Source organism: Aquarana catesbeiana, linkage group LG06 (genome assembly GCF_042186555.1).
Source record: "Aquarana catesbeiana isolate 2022-GZ linkage group LG06, ASM4218655v1, whole genome shotgun sequence".
Taxonomy (NCBI): Eukaryota; Metazoa; Chordata; class Amphibia; order Anura; family Ranidae; genus Aquarana; species Aquarana catesbeiana.
The window spans coordinates 102432031-102456303 of record NC_133329.1 but is presented as its reverse complement, the minus strand read 5'-3'; the positions used below and the strand labels follow the sequence as shown (position 1 = coordinate 102456303).

Below are 24273 nucleotides of genomic sequence, written 5' to 3'. Positions count from 1 at the left end.
TAAACTTCTCCACAAGTTTATCCCTGATCTGTCTGTTGTGTTCCTTGGTCTTCATGATGCTGTTTGTTCACTAAGATTCTCTAACAAACCTCTCAGGGCTTCACAAAACAGCTGTATTTACACAGAGATTAAATTACACACAGGTGGACTCTATTTAGTAATTAGGTGACTTCTGAAGGCAAATGGTTCCACTAGATTTTAGTTAGGGGTATCAGTGTAAAGGGGGCTAAATACAAATGCAGGCCACACTTTCAGATATTTATTTGTAAAAAAATTTGAAAACCGTTTATCCCTTTTCTTTCATTTCACAATTCTGTGCCACTTTGTGTTGGTCTATCACATAAAATCCCAATGAAATACATTTACGTTTTTGGTTGTAACATGACAAAATGTGGAAAATTTCACGTGGTGTGAATATTGTGGAAAATTGAACTATGTATTCCAAGCACTTTATCGGTTATGAACAAGTTAAGCAGAATTGGTCCCAGGACAGAGCCCTGGGGTACCCCATTCCCAACTCTATACCATTCAGAAAATATGCCATTAATCACCACCCTCTGTATGCTCTCTTGCAACCTGTTTTCTATCCAGGTACTGTACATACAATATCATCAATGCCAAAAGACCTTGATATGTAAATTAAACATTTGTTGGGTACTGCATCAAATGCCTTAATGAAATCTAGATACACTACTTCCATAGGCCTTCCTCTATCTAAAGAGCTTACCTAATATTGATACTATCTTCATCAGCAATTTCTTGGATATGATCCCTTATCATTCCTTCTGATAGTTTACATACTATTGATGTTAGGCTGACTGGTCTGTAGTTTCCAGGTATAAACAGTACTATGCAAATGTTTTAGACATGATATTTCTTTGCTTTTGTTTTGCATGAATAAGTATCTGCTTGTATTTCTCAGCATTGAGGACACCATTGATCCTAACTAAATCTCCAACTCCATTTGTAGAAATGCAGCCTCCACAATGCTTCACTGTTGCCTGCAGACTCCTCTCTCCAGGCAAACAAACTGCCTTTTGGTACAGCCAAATCATTAAAAATTTGACTCATTAGTCCAGAGCACCTGCAGCCATTTTTCTGCACCCCAGTTCCTATGTTTTCATGCATAGGACATGGAAAAAAGGCTAAGCGACTCAACTATGCACAAAAACAACCTGCTGGTTGAAAGAAAAAAACTGACTTAACTATGGCCAGCTTTAGTTCAGTTTGTAGTTCCATCTGCCCAATCGATATTGGGATAGTTGAAGTACCTCATTATTATAACATTGCCCTGCCTCCCTATTGTTTCTAAAAAGAGATGGGTCTCCTTCTCATCCTTGGGGTTAGGGGGCCTTTAGCATGCACCTACAAATAATTTTAATTTTGTTTCATCCCTTTGAAGCTCCAGCTGCAAAGACTCCAGCTCGTCACCAGCCCTGTTAGCAATGTCATCCATCATACAGTGGAACCTTGGATTATGAGCATAATCCGTTCCAGGAGAATGCTTGTAATCCAAAGCACTCGCATATCAAAGTGAGTTTCCCCATAGAAGTCAATGGAAACGAAGATAATCCGTTCCGCATTTTAAAATATTATTGTGATCTCTAGACATGATCCAAGTGTACTCCCAAACATCCTTTCTCTCTTTTAGAGCATCTTCCAGCAATATTTATTTTACTTTTGTACATGAAGCATGAAAACAGCTTTTATTACTCCTCGTGAGGTCCTCACCAGACTTGCAAAATTCTTGCAAGGGGCAGCTTTTGGGAGAAGGGATCAGCAGGGTGCCATGGGTCAGTTCCCATTGAGGTGCACCATGCCCTACCCAGAACTACTTCTCCCAAGGGCACTTTCCCTACAGACAGTATGTGGGCAAACGCTTGGGGGGCAACAGTATGGTTTTGCTAAGACAGAAATCAATATATGCTTTGAGACACAGAGGGACATGGTGATGTAGCAGGGGACAGCTCAGTCAGCGCTGACAATTCTGTTTAGCAGCAATGTTGTGAGCCAGTAATAGAAAGTTAGGTGCCCACTGGATTTCTGGAAGGATCACAGGTATTTTCTGTGTTTTTAAAAAGACAAACAAAAAATGTGCATGTATTGCAGTACTGAATGTTTTTAGTTTGCCCTGACATACACTTTAATCATTTATTTCATTCCAGACTATCTCTTCCCAAGAGGGTTACAAGTGTATGGCATTCTGAACATACCTCCACAGTCTGCATAGATTTGAGAGACACTTTGCCTAATGCACTTGTTAAGACGGGTACAGAAAACAACCCTGAAGGGCAAAAAAATGAGCTGAAAAGAAATAATTTGCCACTAAATGAGTAAGTACAGCAAACATGTTATTTGCTTTTGTACCACTAGATGGCAGTAAAACTGTTTTGACAAACCATTTTCTCTTGTTAGGAGTGCCATTTTCCATACAAGTCAAGTACTGTATTCAAGATGCACACATACCTGTACACTAGGTTTTACAGCTGTCCGGGGACAAATTGAGAATCTGCAGAATTTTAAAGCTGAAATCAGGGAAAACGGCTAAAAACACAATTGAATTACATAAATAGATATACATTGAAGCTTTTAGGTGCCATGATATTTAAAATTTTGTTCAGCCAGTCTTGTGATTTAGGCCCTTGAAGCCCCGATTCTTGGTCATCAGTGGTCCCACTGATGGGACCAATTCCTTAGCTGAATGGACCCATTCCTTAGCTGATTGCACAGTGACAGAGAAGCAGCACTCTATTGAGATAGTAATATTGTATTTTCCCCTCCTATACTCCTATTCACAAGGGTGGATTTACTAAAACCGGGGAGTGCAAAATGTGGTGCAGCTTGTTCAATTAAAGCGGAGTTCCTGTCCGCCAAACACTTTTTTTTTTAAAAGACTCCTCTGTACTTGTCTAAACATACATTAACATTTAGAAAATGTCATATGTGTACAATGTATATGTAAAGCGCTGCGTAAATCAACGGCGCTATATAAGTACCTTAAATAATAATAATAATATGTGTGGTCATTTTAATTGATGTAAAAATATTTGATTACTAACCGGATCTCGGGAAGCAGGCAGGTTCCATGTTAGCTGTGGGCATCTGAAGCCCTCTTCTCTTAATTTCCGGGATTTGGTGCAGCTGGCTACCCAGCATGCACCTCCCAATCTTGCGCCTGCGCAGACTGGTCCCAAGCAGATATGCTCTACTTCCTCCCGGCAGATGCAGTTCTTAGAGAATGGCGCCTAACTCCTCCCGTTTTCGTCGCTAGGTGATTCACAAAGACTCTTGGGATACATGACGCCGCTATCCCAGGAGCCCTTGTGAATCGTCTAGTGACGTAATCACCTAGGCGGCCGCAGCCAGAAGTGCTGCTGAAAAAAAAGAAACAAGGTATTTACTTACAAAAAAAACCCAAAAAACTTGCCATTGGTAAAAGCTTTCTATACTTTTAGCATACATTGCAACAATAAAAAATGGGTGGAACTCCCCTTTAAGCTTTGACAATAAAAGCTGAAAGCTGATTTCTATGCAGAACTGCACCAGATTTTGCAGGCTCCAGTTTTAGTAAATCAACCCCACAGTGTACGCCTTACAGTACTGTACAAAGTGATAGATTACGGATCAGCTCAGAGTGCGACCCTCCCTCTTCCAGCCTGAGTACAGCTGTGCAGGGGATTACAAGAAGCTAATAAAAATACAGAACACAGATACTGGTGTTACCATAGATACATTTACGGCCATTCTCTAATTTAAATTGGTTAGGACCACAGTGCTTTCTCAAAAAGGAACCAAATAGAAATGTGTTAAATGAACCAGTGGGAATAATCAAATTGGTGGGTGTGCCCAGTTTATTGAGAAAAAAAAAACAAAAAAAAACTAAACAATAAAAATAGGGAGCGTTCTAGAGTGTCCATACAGTACAAACCACTGGTCATTAACTGATTCTGATATAACAAAATACAAAAAGCCTACACAAGCTGAAATCAATGTGTACATAAAGAGCATCATTCCCCACATCTGTAGGGTAGTGCTTGTTATATGCAATTGAAATAATTGGTGCAAATAAATATTATTCAAGGGTCGTTATTCCCTATCTATTGCACCTATGTATTAACTTGTCTATTCCCCTAGTTAGCTAGTCTATTAAAACTCTGATCACATGTTACTGTTGATATCACAATAATACAAGGTTAGCTATGAAAACAAGCACACGGCTTAGTAAAATAAAGTCTTATTTATTTCCCAAGAAAATAGGAAACGCTAACATGAGAATACTAAAGAAAGATATTACAATATTACAAATCATATAACCAGAACATTTAATACAAGATTATCAAAGATACTTATCACAATGCTTTCCTCGAGGCTTTTTATCGTCGGGCTTGACTCAGATGACAAGGAGAGAGCCATGTGGCTCAAAATGGTGGATAGAGCCATGAGGCCCAGGCACAAGCCAAGAGCGATAAGGGTAGAGACAGAGAGAGAGGCTCTTGGACTCGTTCAGTCCTTTTATATACTTCAATCATACACCATCCATACCCAACCCCATTGCCATCCCATCTAGACCTTTGACAAATCACAGTACTTATGGGGATTATATTACTGTCCGTCCTGCTGTATTGGCCTCTAGGGGCAGCATTGTCCATGTATCATATCTCTGTATCCTAGGTCAATCTTCAATCTTAGCTGGCCCTTTGATCTTCTGTAACAGGACATTCATTAATCATCTTTTCAGCTATGGTCCTTTGAAGATTGCTTTATAACAATAGACGGTCCAGAGCCAAGCCCTAGTTACAGCCTTGCTAGCTTTCAGATGCAGATTCTGATATGCTACAAAGCTCTGATGTGTAACTGGTTACATTCCAACCTGGGGCCATCTGCCTGTATCATCCAGGGAATGAAATACCAGAAATATGATATTAAATCATGTTGCCTTCCAACAGCGATGCAACTCACCCCTTGACACCAACCTAGAGTCCCGATACTGCCTTACATAGAATACCCTCTTACAGTAGTAGTCTATCCATCATTAAGTCCACTGGCGATATGCAAGGGGTAGTTAACCATCCATTCCATACTTTATCATACTTAGATGAACAGCCTTAGGGGTTTATTTACTAAAGCTGGAGAGTCCAAAATCAGTCTCATTTCTGCTTTAAAACCAATCAGCTTCCAGGTTTTATTGCGAAAGATTTATTGAACAAGCTGAGGTTAGAAGCCGAGTGGTTTCTCTGCAGAAGTGAGACTGATTTTGCACTCTCCAGCTTTAGTAAATGCACTCCATAGTGTTGATATATGAGTCATTTGTATTGCAATGTAATACCCATGTGGTCAATCCAAGCCTGGGGAGAGGGAGGAACTACAGGATTCCAATGAATAAGGATACGTTTGCAGGCTTGGAAAAGGGTTCTAGAAACTGCCTCTCTGGCATGCGGCTCCTGTACCACATCATCAGTTATTATACGTAAGACATTGTTTGGGGTCTAGCGTAATCGTAGTCTGAAGAGCTCCATTTATAGTTAGTATTGACTGTAGTGTCCCAATACCTATGAAGCTTAGGGCAGCGTTATAGCATATGCACCAAGTCTCCATGATATACAGGGAACTTTAGCTGTCATTTTGTTTATTTATTTCTAACATGGTACCATTAACTCACAGGTCAGAGCATACATGTAAAAGCATGTTACTGCGCCAGCTTCGCTCCACTAAGAGAGAGTCTAGTTCTGACACTTATGACAACAGGCTCCAACAAGCACATGCTAACGGACATGAACATGAGGATAAGATACCAACCTCTCGAAGGCGAAGGTTGGAGAAGAGGAGTGACGTTGGTCAATATACACCACAATCACCGGAAAAAGGGTGCAGTGTTACAGAACAAGACTTGAAAGAAGAAGAGCCCCAAAAAAGCAACCTGGAGCCACCTGAAATAATACAGATACAAACCATGTAAGAGTCAACTCGCCTATTGCCTTGCTGATACTTGCTTTCTAATTTTTCTTCACTTATCAGACAGAATTTTTGTATATTGAGTGCTTCAGCAAGATAACTGATTATTACCTGAATGGGTTCTTTGCATACATGTTGGCAGTGTGCTTATTTACAATAAACCTATCACAAAAACTGAATATATGATATAAAAATACATAAAAAGACTTTAAAGCAGAGCTCCAAATACTGTAGCTGCTGACTTTTACTATTAGGACACTTACCTGTCCAGGAATCCCGTCATGTTGGAACCCCAGCCGATTTTTCAATCAGCTCTCAGGTGCTGCCACCGCCATTCCTCGTAAGGGAAACCGGCAGTGAAGTCTTGCGGCTTCACAGCCCACAGCCGGTTCTCTACTGCGCAGGCGCGAAGCACGCTGCACTTTCTCAATGGCCTGGCAGAGGTGGCAGGAGGAGGGGGCCACGGCGAAGTCTCCCAGAAGTGGGGAGGAGTACCTGTCAAAAACAGGGGGGAAGGAAGCAAACAAGCGGAGCTTCCCCTTTTGGGTGGAGCTCTGCTTTATTTTGAAAAACCAAAGATCAAAGGATTATTGGATGCAGACAGCTAAAGTCACAGGCAAATCTCCACTTTTCTTGTTAAAATTTTGCAACATCCTGTTCACTTTCAGCCTCAGAGCTTGCTAATTGGTCAGGATGTACATCCCATTAAATGACCCATAGTGGCCTACTGGTTTTGTGCAGACACATCGTTCCTACATGACTATTGGGTCCCTATATGGTGATTTACATGCCTCTTCCTGTTGTTCATATCTGTGGATTGCCGGTGATTTTGCGTTTGGATTTTATGGACACAAATTTTTGGTCTTTGTTTACTGTACTGTTTCTTTTTCTTCCATTGTATTGAAAATTCTAACTTCAATAAAAAGAAATTATACAAAAAAAAAAAAAAAAAAAGACCCATAGTGAGGATCAATAGAGGTGAGAGTTTTACAGGAAAAGTTACTTTTTTTTTTTTTATATCATGCACTTAATGACTTCAGCTCCGGAAGGATTTGCCCCCTTAAGCCCCATACACACTATTAGATTTTCTGCTGATTTTTGTCTTCAGATTTACCAAAACCATGTAGTGCAAGGACCTGCCTGATTGCATACAAATTGAAACTCCTAAGGTTTGACCTCATATTATATGGTTTTGGTAAATCTGAAGGAAAAATCAGCAGCAAATCTGATAGTGTGTTTGGGGCTTTAATGACCAGGCCTTTTTTTGTGATATGGCACTGCGTTGCTTTAACTGACAATTGCGCGGTCGTGCGATGCTGTCCCCAAACAAAATTGATGTCCTTTTTTACCCACAAATAGAGCTTTCTTTTGGTGGTATTTGATCACCCCTGCGGTTTAAATTTTTTGCCCTATAAACAAAAAAAGACCGACAATTTTGAAAAAAAAAAAACATTTTTTTTTTACTTTCTGCTATAATACATATCCCAAACATTTAAAAAAAAAAAAACAAATTTTTTCATCAGTTTGGGGCGATATATATTCTACATATTTTTGGTAAAAAAAAAATCACAATAGGCGTATATTGATTGGTTTACACAAAAGTTATTGCGTTTACAAACTACGGGATAGATTTAGGGACTTTTATTTTTTTTTTATTGTTTTTACTGGTAATGGTGGCGATATGCGATTTTTTTTTTTTTAAGCGGGATTGCGGCTGACAAATCTGACCTCAAATGACACTTCTTGGGGACCAGTGACATTATTACATTGATCAATGCACTGATCAATGTAAAAATGACACTGGCAGGGAAGGGGTTAAGTGTGTTCCCTGGGTGTGTTCTAACTGTAGGGGGGATGGGCTCACTGGGACATGACAGAGATCACTGTTCCCAATCACTGCGAACAGAAGATCTCTGACATGTGATTAGGCAGAACGGGGAATCGCCTTGTTTACATAGGCAGTTCCCCGTTCTGCCTCTGTACACAGCGACTGCGGGTCATTGGTGGACATCGAGTCCGCGGGCACATTCCAGCGGCATGCAACGGGCATGCGCGTTCCCGCTATCCTCCTTGCACAGACCGACGTACACCTACGGCAGTTTGCGCAGGGGAGCCGACCTGCCGCTGTATAATGACGGCGGCTGGTCAGCAAGAGGTTAAAATGTTCTCTGACAGCTTCACTTTCGGCCTCATGCACACTGGATGATTTGCCAACTCTCCTAGAAGCCTTTCCTCCTGGCAGCAGACGTTTGGCGCATGTAAAAGTGTGTAATGCGTTTTGACGTGTTTACAGGCATCAATCGCTTAGGCGATAATTCATTTCATTGGCCAGAATAATAATTTATTCTGGACATTGAAACGAATTAATGCTTAAGCACTAAACGCGCCCCGAGGAGCAGCTGAAAAAACATCCAGTGTACATGAGGCCTTATAGATCTGGTGAAAGCCACCTATTCTTAGGCCTCTTTCACACGGGCGGCTGTTCTGCCGCTGTTAAAAGCATGTTTTGTTATTTTGAAATTCCAGGACTCCAGGCACAGCAATCACTTGCAGTTGTACATTACGATTAGCTGCGTTTACTTGCGTTTACATGCGGCTGCGTTGGAACATTCTTGCCATTTCTGATGTGCTTCCTGTTTTCTTTCCTTGTTGCTGCTGCTGCTGCTATCCGCAGGAGAAATAGTACACTGCGATTACCTGCAGTTATGTGCAGATAGCTGCAATAAATTGATCCTGGACGCAGCCAAATTTATTCTTTCTAACCGCACAAAACCACATGTAACAAAACCGTTGCTAAATGCAGTGTGTGAATGGGGCCATAGGAAAGCATTGTGTGAGTTTAGCTGCGGTAGATAACTTGATCTATCCGCAGCTAAAAGCTGAATTCTATCCGCCCGTGTGAAAGGGGCCTTACTGTGTCCATGTTAACAAGACCTTAATGTTTCTGATTCGTATTTCAGTCTGTCACTTTGAGTATTGAGGAGATTTTCCCTCATTTCTTGTTCCTGTGACACCCATATAAGAAATGAGGGGGAGAGGTTGAGGTTGTCAGTGGAATAGGAAGACGAAAACGGCAATAAGAATATTGCCAGAGGTTCTAATTGCTAAACCACTAACTAACTACTTCTACAATTTTTTATTCCACCTGTGTCCTCAAAAGGGACATGCAGTAAAAACCTGAGAGATGAGACAGTGCAGATAGTGACCTCATTCAGGTATCTGGGCATTCAGGTGACCCCAGACCCATCTTAATATCTTACTTATAATTTAGTTCTCCTTCTCAGTAGGTTTTGCGATAAATGTTCCGCCTGGTGTAAACTACCTCTGTCAGTAGTCAGGAGAATAAATCTCATTAAAATGGTTTGGGCACCACAATTGCTATACATATTTAATAATTCCCCAGTGTGGATCCCCCAGAGATGGTTTGAAAGAATTGAGTCCCAATTCAGAGAACTAATATGGCATAAAAAAATAGCTAGGATCAGGCTAGCAACAATACAATATAATAAAGATGAAGGGGGGGCTTGCGGTCCCCCATCCCAGGACCTATTATCTTGCATCCCAGCTACAACAGCTGGGGGGCTAGGGGAACGATGGACCCAACTGATCCTATTCGTAGACTACTGGATATAGTAGGTGACAATGAGTCCGCACTTACAAGGCTGGAGGCAGGTTACCTGTATTTAGACCCTGGAGCCCCCACTGTGAAATTGTTGAATACATTATGGTCCTACATTAGAAAGCTGTTGGGGATAAAGGGTTTTTTGACCCATACACCCCTATGGCACAACAGACAATATAGAGAAATACTGAAACTCAGGAACTGGGAAGAAGCAGGCATAAATATATATTCCTCAATTATATAATGGCCCTACCATCAAATTGTTTTCTGAGATCCAGGAAGAATTCGGGATCCCACACAACAATTTCTACAAATATCTACAGTTATGCCATGCCATACAAACACAGGAAAAAGCCACTATGCTACAGCAGTCCGACCATGCGATAATACAAAACATTCTTATGGAAAATGTTAAAAAGGAAATGATCTCCAGGTGCTATAATATTCTCCTTGCACAGATACAAGACCCTACCGGGCTACCCTGTAGGCAGGGTTGGGAGGGCGATGTAGGAGCCATCTATGGGGAGAGCTGGGAGCCATGCCTCTCAGCTGCTCCCCTGGTTTCAGTGTCGGCGTCCCAAAAGCTGTCTCATCTATATTACATAGAGCTTACAGAACTCCCCTACAGCTTCACAGATGGGGTATCAGGGACTCCCCCCTCTTCCTGAAATGTGAATGTGACCATCGTGATCTCCTCCATATGCTCTGGAAATGCCCTAAACTTTTCAGGTACTGGAGGGAGGTCCTAGACACAATATCTACAGTATACATGACATCTGTACCACGGGATCCAGTTGTTTGTCTATTGGGAGCACTTGATAATGACACATTGACTCCATCAGCACATACAGCGATCCTGAGACTACTGTATGTAGCACACAAGCTAATTGTCCAACTGTGGATCACTCCAAGAGTGCCCACCAGAGGGAAATGGGTGGACAGCTTCAACAAACTACTGATTAGAGAAAAAGTGACGTATCAACATAGAAAAGTTCCACGTAAATTTTACTCAATGTGGCAGGCGTGGTTGGATGTCCCGGGTCTAGCCCCTCATCAGCTGATCAAAGACAGGCTATTATTGGGATAGATGTAAAGAAAACGGTTACCTGGTAATTACCATATATGGAAAAACAAAGTGCAAGGGTGGCACTGATACTCAATGGCGACCCTAGGGGAAGCCAGAGGGGGCCCTGACCCCCCCAACATTATGCTGGGCCCCACCATGTGCCCCCCCCCAAAAAAAAAAAAATTTTTTTTTTTTACAAAAAGGCAATTTCTTTTTGTTTGTATTCATATCGGATGTGCCGCATCTTACTCGGGCCACCGCTGGGGTAACACAGTCTCTATTGAGAGGAAGAACGTCCCCAGTCAGCTCCTGCGGGTGATTCCTCCCCCCTCCCTCTGCTCGCTGACACTGCATAATGCAAGCGCTCACACAACCATGGGCCCCAGGATAGATAAAATATATATATATATATATATATATATATATATATATATATATATATATTTGCATTTTATATTGCCCCCCTATTTTTGTCCCTGTCCCCCCATGTGCCCCCCCTAAATATGAAAGCTGGAGACGCCACTGCTGATACTGCTGGGGGTCATGTTATGATAACCAAATTACACTGACCAACTTTACGGTTGAGACATAAAAGGTTATGAGAACTACACTGGTCAATTATCCATACTTTATCTTTTCATTTAGTTAATTGTTATGTACAAGTCTGCACTATAATGCATAAGGGAATGGTTTATGTTCCTTTCATTGTTTACTTTTTCTTTCCTTTCTACTGGACATATACCTGTACGTCGAATGGTTTATATTATGTACTATGCAAGACAAAAATAAAAAGTTCTTTCTGATTAGAAAAAAAAAAAAAAACCTGAGAGATGTGAAAATGATAAAAGTGTGATGCTTACATGCAATTCTTATGTAGCATATACCCACGAAACTTGTGGGGGTTATGTACCTAGAGCGCCCGCGAATTGTGAAAAAACGCAAATTTTCAATGTGGTCAAAAAAATGCCTATAAATCCCTATTTTTATAAATCCTAAATATGCCCCCAAATATGCTCCATCCCTTACTGACTTGAAAATCTTTAGGCTCTGGTGCTGTTGATGGTCCTGGTTGCGGTACTTCGGTACCTTCTGCATTGTCTCCTGTAGCAAACTGCTGGTACAATTTTCCATGCTTTCTCACGGATGATGTTACCATCCAAGGGGATGTTCTTCTTCCTGGAGTCGGGAAACATGAGAACACTGAGCATAACACTCGAGATAGCTACAAGCGGTAAACTGTTATGGTGCGGGAATGGTGGGCTGGGATTTCCACAAACAATTATTGGTTAGATTCTAAGGGAAAAATCCATGATTGACTGAGGCCTCGAACTCTGAACCGCGACTTTGTGGGGTTTGACTTTATATACAATATTGGGTATTAAAGTGAATGAGTCAATCAGTCCAGTGTGACATAATTCCCAGTATGAAAATTTTCCCAAAGCAAATCTCCAGTTCCTTTACCACTTGTGCTCAAAGTATAGATGTATACTTACCCCTTTTTACAGGCAGGTCAAAAAGCGGGCTGAGATCCCCCTGGGATTAGGCTCCACTGTGTTCCTCCGATTTTTGTGTTGATCATAAATAAGATGACCAGACAGGAGATATAATATAAAGTTTCACAGTGCAGTATTTATTAAAAATATTTGGTAGTATAAAAGGTAATGGTTACACTCACATGTAATGGTGCCTGTAACAGACACCAGTATATACAGCGTGTATGGGAAGGGATGTTCTCTCTGGATTTGCCACGGAGCCGGCGTGCATTCCAAGCCTCGCTCTTGAGTCTCGGCCCAGAGGTGATGTAACACGGGACCCAGAAGTGATGGTCTTACGCTTTGACGTATGTTTCACCAAAGGTGGCATCTTCAAGAAGTCTTTAGAAAAGTCATCTTTGGTGAAATGTACGTCGAAGCGTGGGACCATCCCTTCTGGGTCCCGTGTAACATCATCTCTGGGCCGAGACTCGAGAGCGAGGCTTGGAACACACGCGGGCTCCGTGGCAGATCTACTGAAGCCATCCCTTACCATGCACACTGTATATACTGGTGCCGATTACAGGCACCATTATATGTGAGTGTGACCATTACTTTATGTTATACAGTGCCTTGAAAAAGTATTCATACCCCTTGAAATTTTCCACATTTTGTCATGTTACAACCAAAAATGTAAATGTATTTTATTGGGATTTTATGTGATAGACCAACACACAGTGGCACATAATTGTGAAGTGGAAGGAAAATGCTAAATGGTTTTAATTTTTTTTTTTACAAATAAATACCGTATATACTTGAGTATTAGCCGACTTTTTCAGCACTTTTTTTTGTGCTGAAAAAGCCCCCTCGGCTTATACTTGAGTCACTGTGCCCATCTGCAGCCTCATGCGCCTGATCTCCTGGTGCTGTGACATGCAGTCTAGTCGGAGTCCGTCCAGTGTAACAAAGCCCCGCCTTCTCCTCGTCCTCATCCGTGATAGGCGGAACACAGCCTAACTGCTGGGAAACTGAATCAGTGTTCCGTCACAGACGAGGACGTGGAGAAGACGGGGCTTTGTTACACTGGACGGCTGCCGACTAGACTACATGTCACATCGCGGGTGTTCTGGAGATCAGGTACATGAGGCTGCAGATGGGCACAGTGAGGCAGGGAGATGGCACAGTGAGGCATGCAGAGGGCACAGTGAGGCTGCAAATGGGCACAGTGAGGCTGCAGATGGGCATTGTTGACCCTCTTTTCCACTTACAGTAGCTGCTGCATTTCTCACCCTAGGCTTATACTCGGAGTCAATACGTTTTCCCAGTTTTTTGTGGTAAAATTATGTGCCTCGGCTTATATTCAGGTCGGCTCATACTCGAGTATATACGGTATGTGAAAAGTGTGGTGTCTATTTGTATTCAGCCCCCCTGAGTCAATACTTTGTAGAACCACCTTTCGCTGCAATTACATCTGCAAGTCTTTTTGGGGATGTCTCTACCAGCTTTACACATCTAGAGTGACATTTTTGCCCATTCCTCTTTCCAAAATAGATCAAGCTCTGTCAGATTGGATGGAGAGCGTCTGTGAACAGCAATTTTCAAGTCTTGCCACAGATTCTCAATTAGATTTAGGTCTGGACTTTGACTGGGCCGTTCTAATGCATGAATATGGTTTGATCTAAATCATTCCATTGCAGCTCTGGCTGTATGTTTAGGGTCGTTGTCCTGCTGGAAGGTGAACCTCCACCCCAGTCTTTAGTCTTATGCAGACTCTAACAGGTTTTTGTCTAAGATTGCCCTGTATTTGGCTCCATTAAACTTCCCATCAACTCTGACCAGCTTCCCTGTCCCTGGTGAAGAAAAGCATTCCCACAACATGATGCTGCCACTGCCATGTTTCACGGTGGGGATGGTGTGTTCAGAGTGATGTGCAGTGTTAGTTTTCCGCCACGCATAGGGGGTTATTTACGAAAGGCAAATCCACTTTGCACTACAAGTGCATTGCAGGTGCACTTGAAAGTGCAATTGGAAGTGCAGTCGCTGTCGATCTAAGGGGGACATGCAAGGAAAATAAAAAAACAGCGTTTTTGCTTGCACATGATTGGATGATAAAATCAGCAGAGCTTTCCCTAATTTCAGATCTACAGCGACTGCACTTACAAGTGCACTTGCAGTGCACTTGTAGTGCAGAGTGGATATCCCTTTAGTAAATCAACCCCATAGTGTTTTGCTTTTGTTCCAAAAAGTTACATTTTGTTCTCATCTGACCAGAGCACCTTCTTCCACATGTTTGCTGTGTCCCCCACATGGCTTTTCGCAAACTGTAAACGGGACTTCTTATGGTTTTCTTTCAAAGAGTGGCTTTCTTCTTGCCATTCTTCCATAAAGGCCAGATTTGTGGAGTGCACAACTAATACTTGTCCTGTGGACAGATTCTCCCACCTGAGCTGTGGATCTCTGCAGCTCCTCCAGAGTTACCATGGGCCTCTTGGCTGCTTCTCTGATTAATGCTCTCCTTGCCCGGCCTGTCAGTTTAGGTGGATGGCCATGTCTTGGTAGGTTTGCAGTTGTGCCATACTCTCCGTTTTTGGATGATGAAATGAACAGTGCTCCGTGAGATGTTCAACGCTTGGGATATTTTTTTTATAACCTAACCCTGCTTTAAACTTCTTCACAACTTTATCCCTGACCTGTCTGATGTGTTCCTTGGCCTTCATGGTGCTGTTTTTTCACTAAGGTTCTCTAACAAACCTATGCAGGCTTCACAGGACAGCTGTATTTATACTGAGATTAAGTTACACACAGGTGGACTCTATTTACTAATTAGGTGACTTCTGAAGGCAGTTGGTTCCACTAGATTTTAGTTAGGGGTATCAGAGTAAAGGGGGCTGAATACAAATGCACGCCACACTTTTTAGATATTTATTTGTACAAAATGTTGATACCATTTATCATTTTACTTCCACTTCACAATTATGTGCCACTTTGTGTTGGTCTGTCACATAAAATCCCAATAAAATACATTTACGTTTTTGGTTATAACATGACAAAATGTGGAAGATTTCAAGGCACTGTATCTCCAGTCTGGTCCTCTTATGTATGATTAACACAAAAATCAGAAGAACACACTGGAGCCTAATCCCAGGGGTATCTCCGCCTCTGAGGCCAAAGCGCTTTTTGACCTGCTTGTATAAAGGGGTCCAACACCTCTGGTGAGTGTACATCCATACTTTGAGCACAAGCGGTAAAGGAACTGAAGATTTTCTTTGGAAGAAAAATCTTTTTGGTGCTGGGAATTAGGTCACACTGGACTGATTCATTCACTTTATTACCTAATATTCTATCTATATGCTACATAAGAATTGTATGTAAGCGCCACACCTTTCATATCACTAGTGGATTTATTTCATTTAAAGGGGCAGCTACTTTTTTGTCTTTGCTTTTTTTTTTATGTTTAACATTAGGCGCCATACATTGGTTTAATTATTTTTCCAAAAACCCGAGAGAGGCTCCAACCCTCCCTCACTCTATCCCAAACAAAACAGTTTTGGCTGGAGTAAGGATTTAAGAAAGATAACTCTGTGCAAGACAGATGGGTGCAATATATGTAACAGGTCTGTTGTCCTAGAGTAGCGAGAGGTTTTATTTACTGTGAAAGTTCAAGGTTCGCCAGTACTTATACTTCAAATCTCTCATTGCAGCCCCGCGGAGATGATGGACAGGGAGAAGCTGGAGAAAGAAAGGAAAAGCAGGCAGCGCATGCAGACACAGCTGGAGGGCATGAAACCGCTGCACTCTGTGAGCGGACGGCAGCCCATGGCTCAGCAAACTCCCGTTCTCTTTCATCTGGTAAGACAGGAGTCATGTTATGTTAATCACTAAAAGGGTTTTCCACTTTCATTATAAAAATGTGGAAGTCGCTTCTGATTTTTTCTCTTCACTAGTCCGACCACCAACTAAGTGCAAACTGAAATTCATGGTCTAGTGGAAGCAGGTAGAAGTTCTGCTTGTCGATTCCAATTTTTTTTTTTAAAGTAAGTACTTACCTGGTGGAGACAAAAACGATGGGGGGGGCTTCTATTGCACCTCTTGTCCCTGGAAGTGGTGACGGGAAATGTGAGGATACTAAGTGGCATGAGTGCTGCTGTTGCAGGCAGTACCAGATCTGTGTGGGCGTTGGCGACGTGGGCTGTAGACCACTGAGCAAGAGCAAGATGCTGGAACGAGGAGGTAACAGAGCAGGTGACAGGAATGTAGCCAAGACACAGGCTGAGCAAAGAAATTAACCTTTCAGCTTAGTATAAAAGACCATGTGACTCCATCTTTTTCCCCCCATGTGATAGTGGTGGTGCTTGGTAGACATGTGCACTGACAAAAAATGTGTTCGTTTTTGTTTCATTCATTTTTTGCTGTTTTTGAAAATGCGAAAATTCGGATTTTCGAATTCTCAAATTCCAAATTTTAGATTTTTTGAATTTTTGAATTTCCGAATTTTCAAATTCGAAAATCTGAAAAAAAGAAAGAACATCAGTAAAATTCAAAATAATAACTAACTAATAATAACTAACTATTAAATTATAGGTATTGGAATTTCCTTTCAATTTTGGCTGTTTGTGAAAGTAACAAATACAAATTTATCTGAAATTACGAATTATCCGAAATAACGAATGCCGCATCTAAACAAATGGAATGGAACAAATTAATAATAAATAATAATAATAAAAAGGTTTTATTACTATTGTTATTATTTTTAGATCGTTACGTTCCAATCATTCCAATAGATACAGCATTTCGTTATTTCGGATAATTTGTAACTTCGGATAAATTCTTACTCGATACGTTCACTAACAGACAAATTTGAAAGGAAATTCCAATACCTATAATTTAATAGTTATTATTTCAGATTTTCGGGTTTTAGAATTTTCAGATTTTTATTCTTATTTTCGGATTTTCACATTTCCAAATTTTTGAATTTTCAAATTTCCTAATTTCGAATTTCCGAAATGTCGAATTTCCCGAAATTTCCCAACGAATTGACAAATTAGTTAGCCAGACAGTCCTCTCGTCTATATATTCAGTCCGACTAGCACTATTCAGAGCTTACAGAGTTTACTGATTGCTTCCGGTGGCTGTACAAAGAGGTGGGGAGGCAAAAGGCAGGCTACTATTTGCAGCCGGGGAGGGGTCTTACAGTAAACCTGTTGCTTTGCCATGCTGCATTAAAATGTAAATCCAAAAGTCAGTTTTTCATATGTTTGACATCATGACTCGCTGTTTTCTTAAAGACTTTAAAACTTTATTTTTTTTTAAAAACGTAACAAACATGTCATACTTACCTGCTCTGTGCAATGGTTTTGCACAGAGCAGCTCCGATCCTCCTCTTCTTGATTCCCTTGCAGGCTCCTCCCTTTCAGTGAATGCCCCCAAAGCAAGGCGTTTGCTTTGGGGGCACTCATTCAGGCTCGCTCCTAAGCCAAATCTGTGTCTCCATAGAGGGAGAGATCTACTGCTCTCATGCACATCGCTGGATCAAGATCGGGCTCAGATAAGTATAAGGGGTGCTGGGTGAGGGTGGGTGGACTGCACTCCCACAGAATACATTAAGGTAAAAAAACATTCAGGTTTTTAGAACCACTTTAAGAAAATCATTTTTATAATCTGTTGCAAAGTTTCTCACCTGAAGATCCCGCCGGTAACAGCACTTCTATTACCAGCTGACAACAGTAAACTTCTGCTTTTCAATTAGCAGAAGCAATGTTGTCAGCCTGCTCTGACAGTTACTTCAGTTGGCCATTGGACTGCATATCAGATGCCTCGGATAGATCCATCTATCGATAGACCATCAGCCAATAGATGAAGCTTGCATGGCAAGCTGACAACACTGTAGCTAATTGCTAGGCAGTTGGCCTACAACAGGAAGTTCTGTTACTGGCAGGATCTCCAGGTAACAAACTTTGCAAAAAATGATTTGCTTAGGAAAACTGTATAAAGTAATACAAGATGCCAAATAAAGTGAAAATAGATTGAGGGCTTGCATACTATTTAAGCTTGTAAGTTTTTTGATCAGATTTAATATTGTGTTATTTCCCTCTTTAAAAAAATCCAAGTGGACAAAAATGTGAGAAATAATTTCACTGGGTTCACTCATTAGTTGACTCTGAATACTTGACCTTAAAGTGTTACTAAACCCACAACAGTAAAATCAGTGTATATATGCAGTAAAGAATGCTTGTTATACTCACTGTGGAACCTAAGGGGTTAATCCTCTGCATTGTGTGAAAAGGCCATTTGATCCTATATGCACAGATCCTCCCCTCCCTGTACAAGTCTGGATAAGACAGAGCCTTTGGTGTCAGGTTGCACATGCTCAGTTTGGTGTGTATTTTTTTTTTTCTTGGGAGAGTGCATGTAATGAGTACAGGGCAAATCAGCACTGTCCAGACAGAGGGCCAGGAGCCCTGCAGCCACATTGGACAGCTCAGTGCAATATGAAAACTTCTCTTACAAGCTTCACGAGGAACTGATAGAAATCACAAGACTGCTGTATAATGCTGATGAGAAAAGTTATTTAGCTGTTTATATTTATTACAATAATTGCATTTCCATGTTCTGTGTGCTGTGGGAGACCAGATATAGTGAATGCAGGTTCTGGGTTTAGTAACACTTTAACTTTCATAGTAAACCGTGTATGTTGTATTTTACAGGAGGCATCATACAGCCCAGAAATGGACATATTACCTTTGTGTAGCAGGGAGGAGATGTTACTCCTCACTATACGGCTGTCTAGCTGCGGTCAAACAGTCACACCAGCCCAACACAGCGGTCGATTTCCAGCCTCTTCTCTCTCACAGGCAAACATCTACCACGCTTTGCTCGTCTGGCTCATCACTTTGGTGAGTGACATTGTAGATCTGTTTTGCTTAAAGATGAGCTCTAGCTTTACCTTCAGTCTTGCAGTTGTACAGACTCCTCTCCCATACTGATATGACTTACTCTGATTGTACTGCACACTGTGACTTTCTCACTGTCCCTGGCCTGTTCCTTTTTATTTATTGGATTTCAGTTCTTTTAACCATGAAGCAATTGGGTGGCGGTGTGGTGGGACTGAATCTGCAGAACTAAAGCTTTTTCTGTGCAGAATTACATATTTTTTGGTTTAAAAATGATTCCCATATATGTGTTTCCACTGTGTGTCTTTAGCCACTTCAGGCCCGGAAGATTTTCCCTCTGAATGACCGGGCCATTTTTAGCGATATGGCACTGCGTCGCTTTAACTGACAATTGCGCGGTTGTGCGACGCTGTACCCAAACAAAATTGACGTCCTTTTTTTCCCACAAATAGAGCTTTCTTTTAGTGGTATTTGATCACCTCTGCGGTTTTTATTTTTCGCGCTATAAACAAAAAAAGAGCGACAATTTTGAAAAAAAATATATAAATATTTTATACTTTTGCTATAATAAATATCCCCCAAAAAAATAAAAAAATAAAAATTTCTTCATCAGTTTAGGCCGATATATATTCTCCTACATATCTTTGGTAAAAAAATTGCAATAAGCATATATTGATTGGTTTTTCACAAAAGTTAGAGCGTCTACAAAATAGGGGATGTATTTATGGCATTTTTATTATTTTCATTTTTTTTTACTAGTAATGGCGACGATCTGCGATTTTTTGCGGGACTGCGATATTGCGGTGGACAGATCGGACAATTTTGACACTCTTTTGGGACCATTGACATTTATACAGCGATCAGTGCTATAAAAATGCACTGATTACTGTGTAAATGTCACTGGCAGGGAAGGGGTTAACACTAGGGGGCGATCAAGGGGTTAAATGTGTTCATTCATGAGTGTTTCTAACTGTGGGGGGATGGGACTGACTAGAGGAGGAGACAGATCGCTGTTCCTGATTAGTAGGAACATCAGATCTGTCTCTCCTCTCCTGTCAGAACGGGGAATTGTGTGTTTACATACACACATCTCTGTTCTGGTTCTCGTGCCCGTGATCGCAGGTGGCCGGTGGACATTGCGGCCTGTGCAGCGGGCGTGTACCTTTTGGTGGCACGTGCGCGCCTGCTATTGCCCTTTTAAAGGTGCCGACGTACACCTACGGTGATTTGCGGGAATGAGCCAACCTGCCTCCGTATAATGACGGCGGCTGGTTGGCTAGTGGTTAAAGGGTAACTCCACTTTAATGGGAAAAAAGCAAATAAAAAAAATAATATAGCATATACGATTGCGATACAAGTTATATTGTAATTGAATAGTAAAATTATCTTTCCTTTTCAATCTGCAGCCCTGTAATTTTCTGTAAAATTCAATGCAATAAGGAGGTGTTTTGTACACAGATGGTGTACAGAGCGCCCCCAAGAAATTTTATTTCCTGCTTGTGTAATTGGCTCACTGATTTTCCCTGAAGTCTGCACTAAAATACAAGTCAGATTTTGGTGTCATTTTTGGTGAGATACAAAGGGAAATTTTGTCTAAAGGGATGGAGATTCTGCCTCTTTCTTCATTAGAAGTGCAGCAGCTGATTGATAATTATATAATCACTCCCATTCACATTAATTTTGCACAGGGACACAGATAAACCAACAGCTATTTCTTCAGATTAACAAAAGGTAGGAATCTGCAACAAAGTTTGTTAATATCCCAGCAATGTGCATAGATCAACCAAAGGGGAATTTATTATTTTTTTTCTTCAACAAAAGTGGAGTTACTCTTTAACGGTTTGGCTGCAGTTTCTCTTTAAAGTGGACAGTAACTTTACAAGTCTGCATGAGTAAATTCCTGATGTGTAACAAGATACATCAACAGCATTATTAACCACTTGCCGCACGCCCACCGTCAAATGACGGCTGGGTGGACGGCCTCCCACAACGACCGCTCTCGTGCGCCCCCCCGGGGCGCGCAGCACAGTGACCACGGCCGTGCCCTGTTGCTCGGACACTGCACGACCTCGATCTACGTAAAGGGCCGCGGCCTCGGCTCTTTAGCCATGCAATCAGCCGTGTCCAATCACAGCCAGTCACATGTAAACACAGAGATGCCAGTAATCGGCGCTCCTCGCCTCACACTGACAGAGTGTGAGGAGAGGAGAGCCAATCAGCGGCATCTCCTCACAGGGGACAGCTAGGTATCTAATCAGGGCACTGATCATCAGTGCCCTGATTATAATTAAGTGCCCACCAGTGCCAGCAATGATTGCATACCACTGCCAGCAATCAGTGCCAACCAGTGCCCACAATTGCCACCAATCTGTGCTCACAAGTGCCAGCAATCAGTGGCCATTAGTGATGCCAGTCAGTGCTGGCTATCAGTGCCTGCCCATCAATGCTCATCACTGCTGCCCATCAATGCCACCCATCAGCGCCGCCTATCTGGGCTGCCTATCTGTGCCCACCAGTGCTGCGTATCTGTGCCCAGTGCCCACCCATCATTGCTGCCTATCAGTGCTCATCAGTGTCATATATCAGGGCCACCTATCAGTGCACATAGGTGGGGCAAATTCGTGCCACCTAATCAGTGCCCATAAATGGCACCTCATCAATGCCCATTAGTGCAGCCTATCAGTGCCCATCAGTGCTGCCTCATCCGCGCCTATCAGTGAAGGAGAAAAATTACTTATTTACAAAATTTACTGACAGAAACTAAGAAACTTTTTTTTTTTTTTACAAATTTTTGGTCTTCTTTATTTTTTCCTAAAAAAAAAAAAATAAAAAACCCAGCAGTGATTAAATACCACCAAAAGAAAGCTCTATTTGTGTGAAGAAAATTATAACAATTTCACATGGTTACAGTGTAGCATGACTGCGCAATTGTCATTCAAAATGTGACAGCGCTGAAAGCTGAAAAATGGCCTGGGCAGGAAGGGGGTGTAAGTGCCCAGTGTTGAGGTGGTTAAAGAAAAAAAATCTGTACCTTTTTAGTTATTGAAAAGCAGTCTTTCAGGAGAAAGCACTTCCACAGTCTCACCTCCCCCATGATCAGACTGTATCATTGTAACACTGTAGCAAGCAGGTGAGAGGCTGTTGCAGTGGTTGATCTGTGTTGAACGTTTGTGATCACAGCCCAAAACTACACAGGCACCAGGATTTACATGACTATGTCATCTCAGTCGGCATCTCTGTGCAGTAATATAAATGTGGATCCTGGATGATGCTGGAATGTACAGTTGTGCTCAAAAGTTTGTATACTCTTGGAGAATTGGAAATGTACAGTATGTACCATTATTAAAGAGCACATGAGTGAGTAGACAAAACACATTTCTTTATTTCTTATGGGATTCATATTCTGTAACTGTAGGTCATAAAAGAATGGCACAATTATAAAATAAAACATGGCAACAAGAAACAAATGAAATGAGCCTTGTTCAAAAGTCTGCATCCCTTAGTTCTTTATACTGTGTATTGCCCCCTTTAGCATCAATGACAGTGTGCAGTCTTTTGTAATAGTTGTCTATGAGGCCCCGAATTCTTGCAGGTGGTATAGCTGCCCATTCGCCTTGGCAAAAATGTTTCCAGGTCATATAAAGTCTTTAGTTGTCTTGCATGAACCAAACATTCTCCCCAGAGTGGCTCGATGCTATTAGGGCCAGGAGACTGTGATGGCCACTCCAGAACCTTCACCTTTTTCTGCTGTAACCACTGGAGGGTCAACTTTGCCTTGAGCTTAGGGTCATTGTCATGCTGGAAAGTCCAAGAGCGTCCCATGCAGAGCTTTTGTGCAGAAGAATACAAATTGTCTGCCACTATTTTCTGATAACATGCTGCATTCATCTTGCCATCAATTTTCACAATATTCCCTGTGCCTTTAGAGCTCACACCCCCCCAAAACGGTGAGCCACCACCAAGCTTCACAGTGGGAATGGTATTCTTGTCGCCATAGGCCTTGTTGACCCCTCTCCAAACATAGCACTTATGGTTGTAACCATAAAGCTCTGTTTTAGTCTCGTCACTCAAGATTACAGTGTGGCAGAAGCTGTGAGGTGTTGTCGGCATATTGTAACCAGGCTTTTTTGTGGCATTGGCGAAGTAAAGGTTTCTTTCTGCCAACTTGACCATGTAGCTCATTTCTGTTCAATTATTGCCGTATTGTGCTCCTTGAACGACGACACCGTCTTTTTTCAGAGTAGCCTGTATTTCTCTTGAGGTTACCTGTGGGTTTTTCTTTGTATCCCAAATAATTCTTCTGGCAGTTGTGGCTGAAATATTTCTTGTTCTACCTGACCTTGGCTTGGTATCAAGAGATCCCTGAATTTTCCACTTCTCAGTTAGTGATTGAACAGTACTTACTGGCATATTCAAGGCTTTGGATATCTCTTTATATCCTTTTCCGGCTTTGTTACGCAGGTCTTTTGGCATTTCTTTTCCACTCCCCATAGGTCAGTATCTAGCTTGCTCAGTACATCAACATAAGAGCTAACATACTAATGTGGGAAACTAACCTTTGACATTTTAACCTGTGTGTGTCACCTTGTGTGTCTGTACCAAGGCCTGACAATTTAGGGGATGGAAACTTCTGATCAGGGCCATTTAGGTGATTTCTGTTATCATTCTGATTTAAAAAGGAGCCAAACAACTATGTGATAATAATAAATGGCTTAATATAATCACTATCCCTAATTAAAAGATAGTTTTTGGCATGATCAGTCATATTTTCAATGTCAATGCCAAAATGTCATGATTTCTGCCAGGGTATGCAAACTTTTGAACATGTAAGAACACTAAACGGGTGCTCCAGTGGAGCACCTGTTTAGTGATTTTTCTTGCCATTTATCTGTTTCATTACCCTAGTGGCTGCTTTCAAGGCTGCCTGAAGATACCGATGTACCTGGCTTAGCAACTGGCCGTGGCTACAATTTACCTGCTTGTGTTGGGGTTCAGCACCCATCCTTCTTTGACGTTATTGTCTAAAATTTTAAACACAACTATAGATGGTGTCATTGTTCTGGAGAAAAAAAACTGATGAAGACATTGCCAGGAGGAGTATGGTAATCTCTGCTAGAGTTAATAAATGTCTATATAGGTTACATTTACACATTACTGAGCAGACATACAATGAAAAATGTATCTCATACTACATTAGTGTCTATGATGACTCTGGTATATGCTCCTTTAGAATCCAGCTCTGGTTGTCATATTTTTTAGTAATTTCTGGTT

The 24273-nt window shown here is 41.6% G+C and overlaps 1 protein-coding gene across 1 annotated transcript in view; it reads left to right on the top strand.

Moving 5' to 3' along the window:
* The window catches only part of LOC141148803 (dynein axonemal assembly factor 8-like), a 218919-nt gene that overhangs the window by 32545 nt on the left and 162101 nt on the right, over nucleotides 1-24273 (top strand). Inside the window, exons 7-10 of the mRNA XM_073636564.1 lie at nucleotides 2166-2333; nucleotides 5662-5952; nucleotides 15814-15961; nucleotides 18817-19005. Of these exons, the coding sequence (XP_073492665.1) occupies nucleotides 2166-2333; nucleotides 5662-5952; nucleotides 15814-15961; nucleotides 18817-19005 (796 nt within the window). The remainder of the gene's footprint in view (nucleotides 1-2165; nucleotides 2334-5661; nucleotides 5953-15813; nucleotides 15962-18816; nucleotides 19006-24273) is intronic.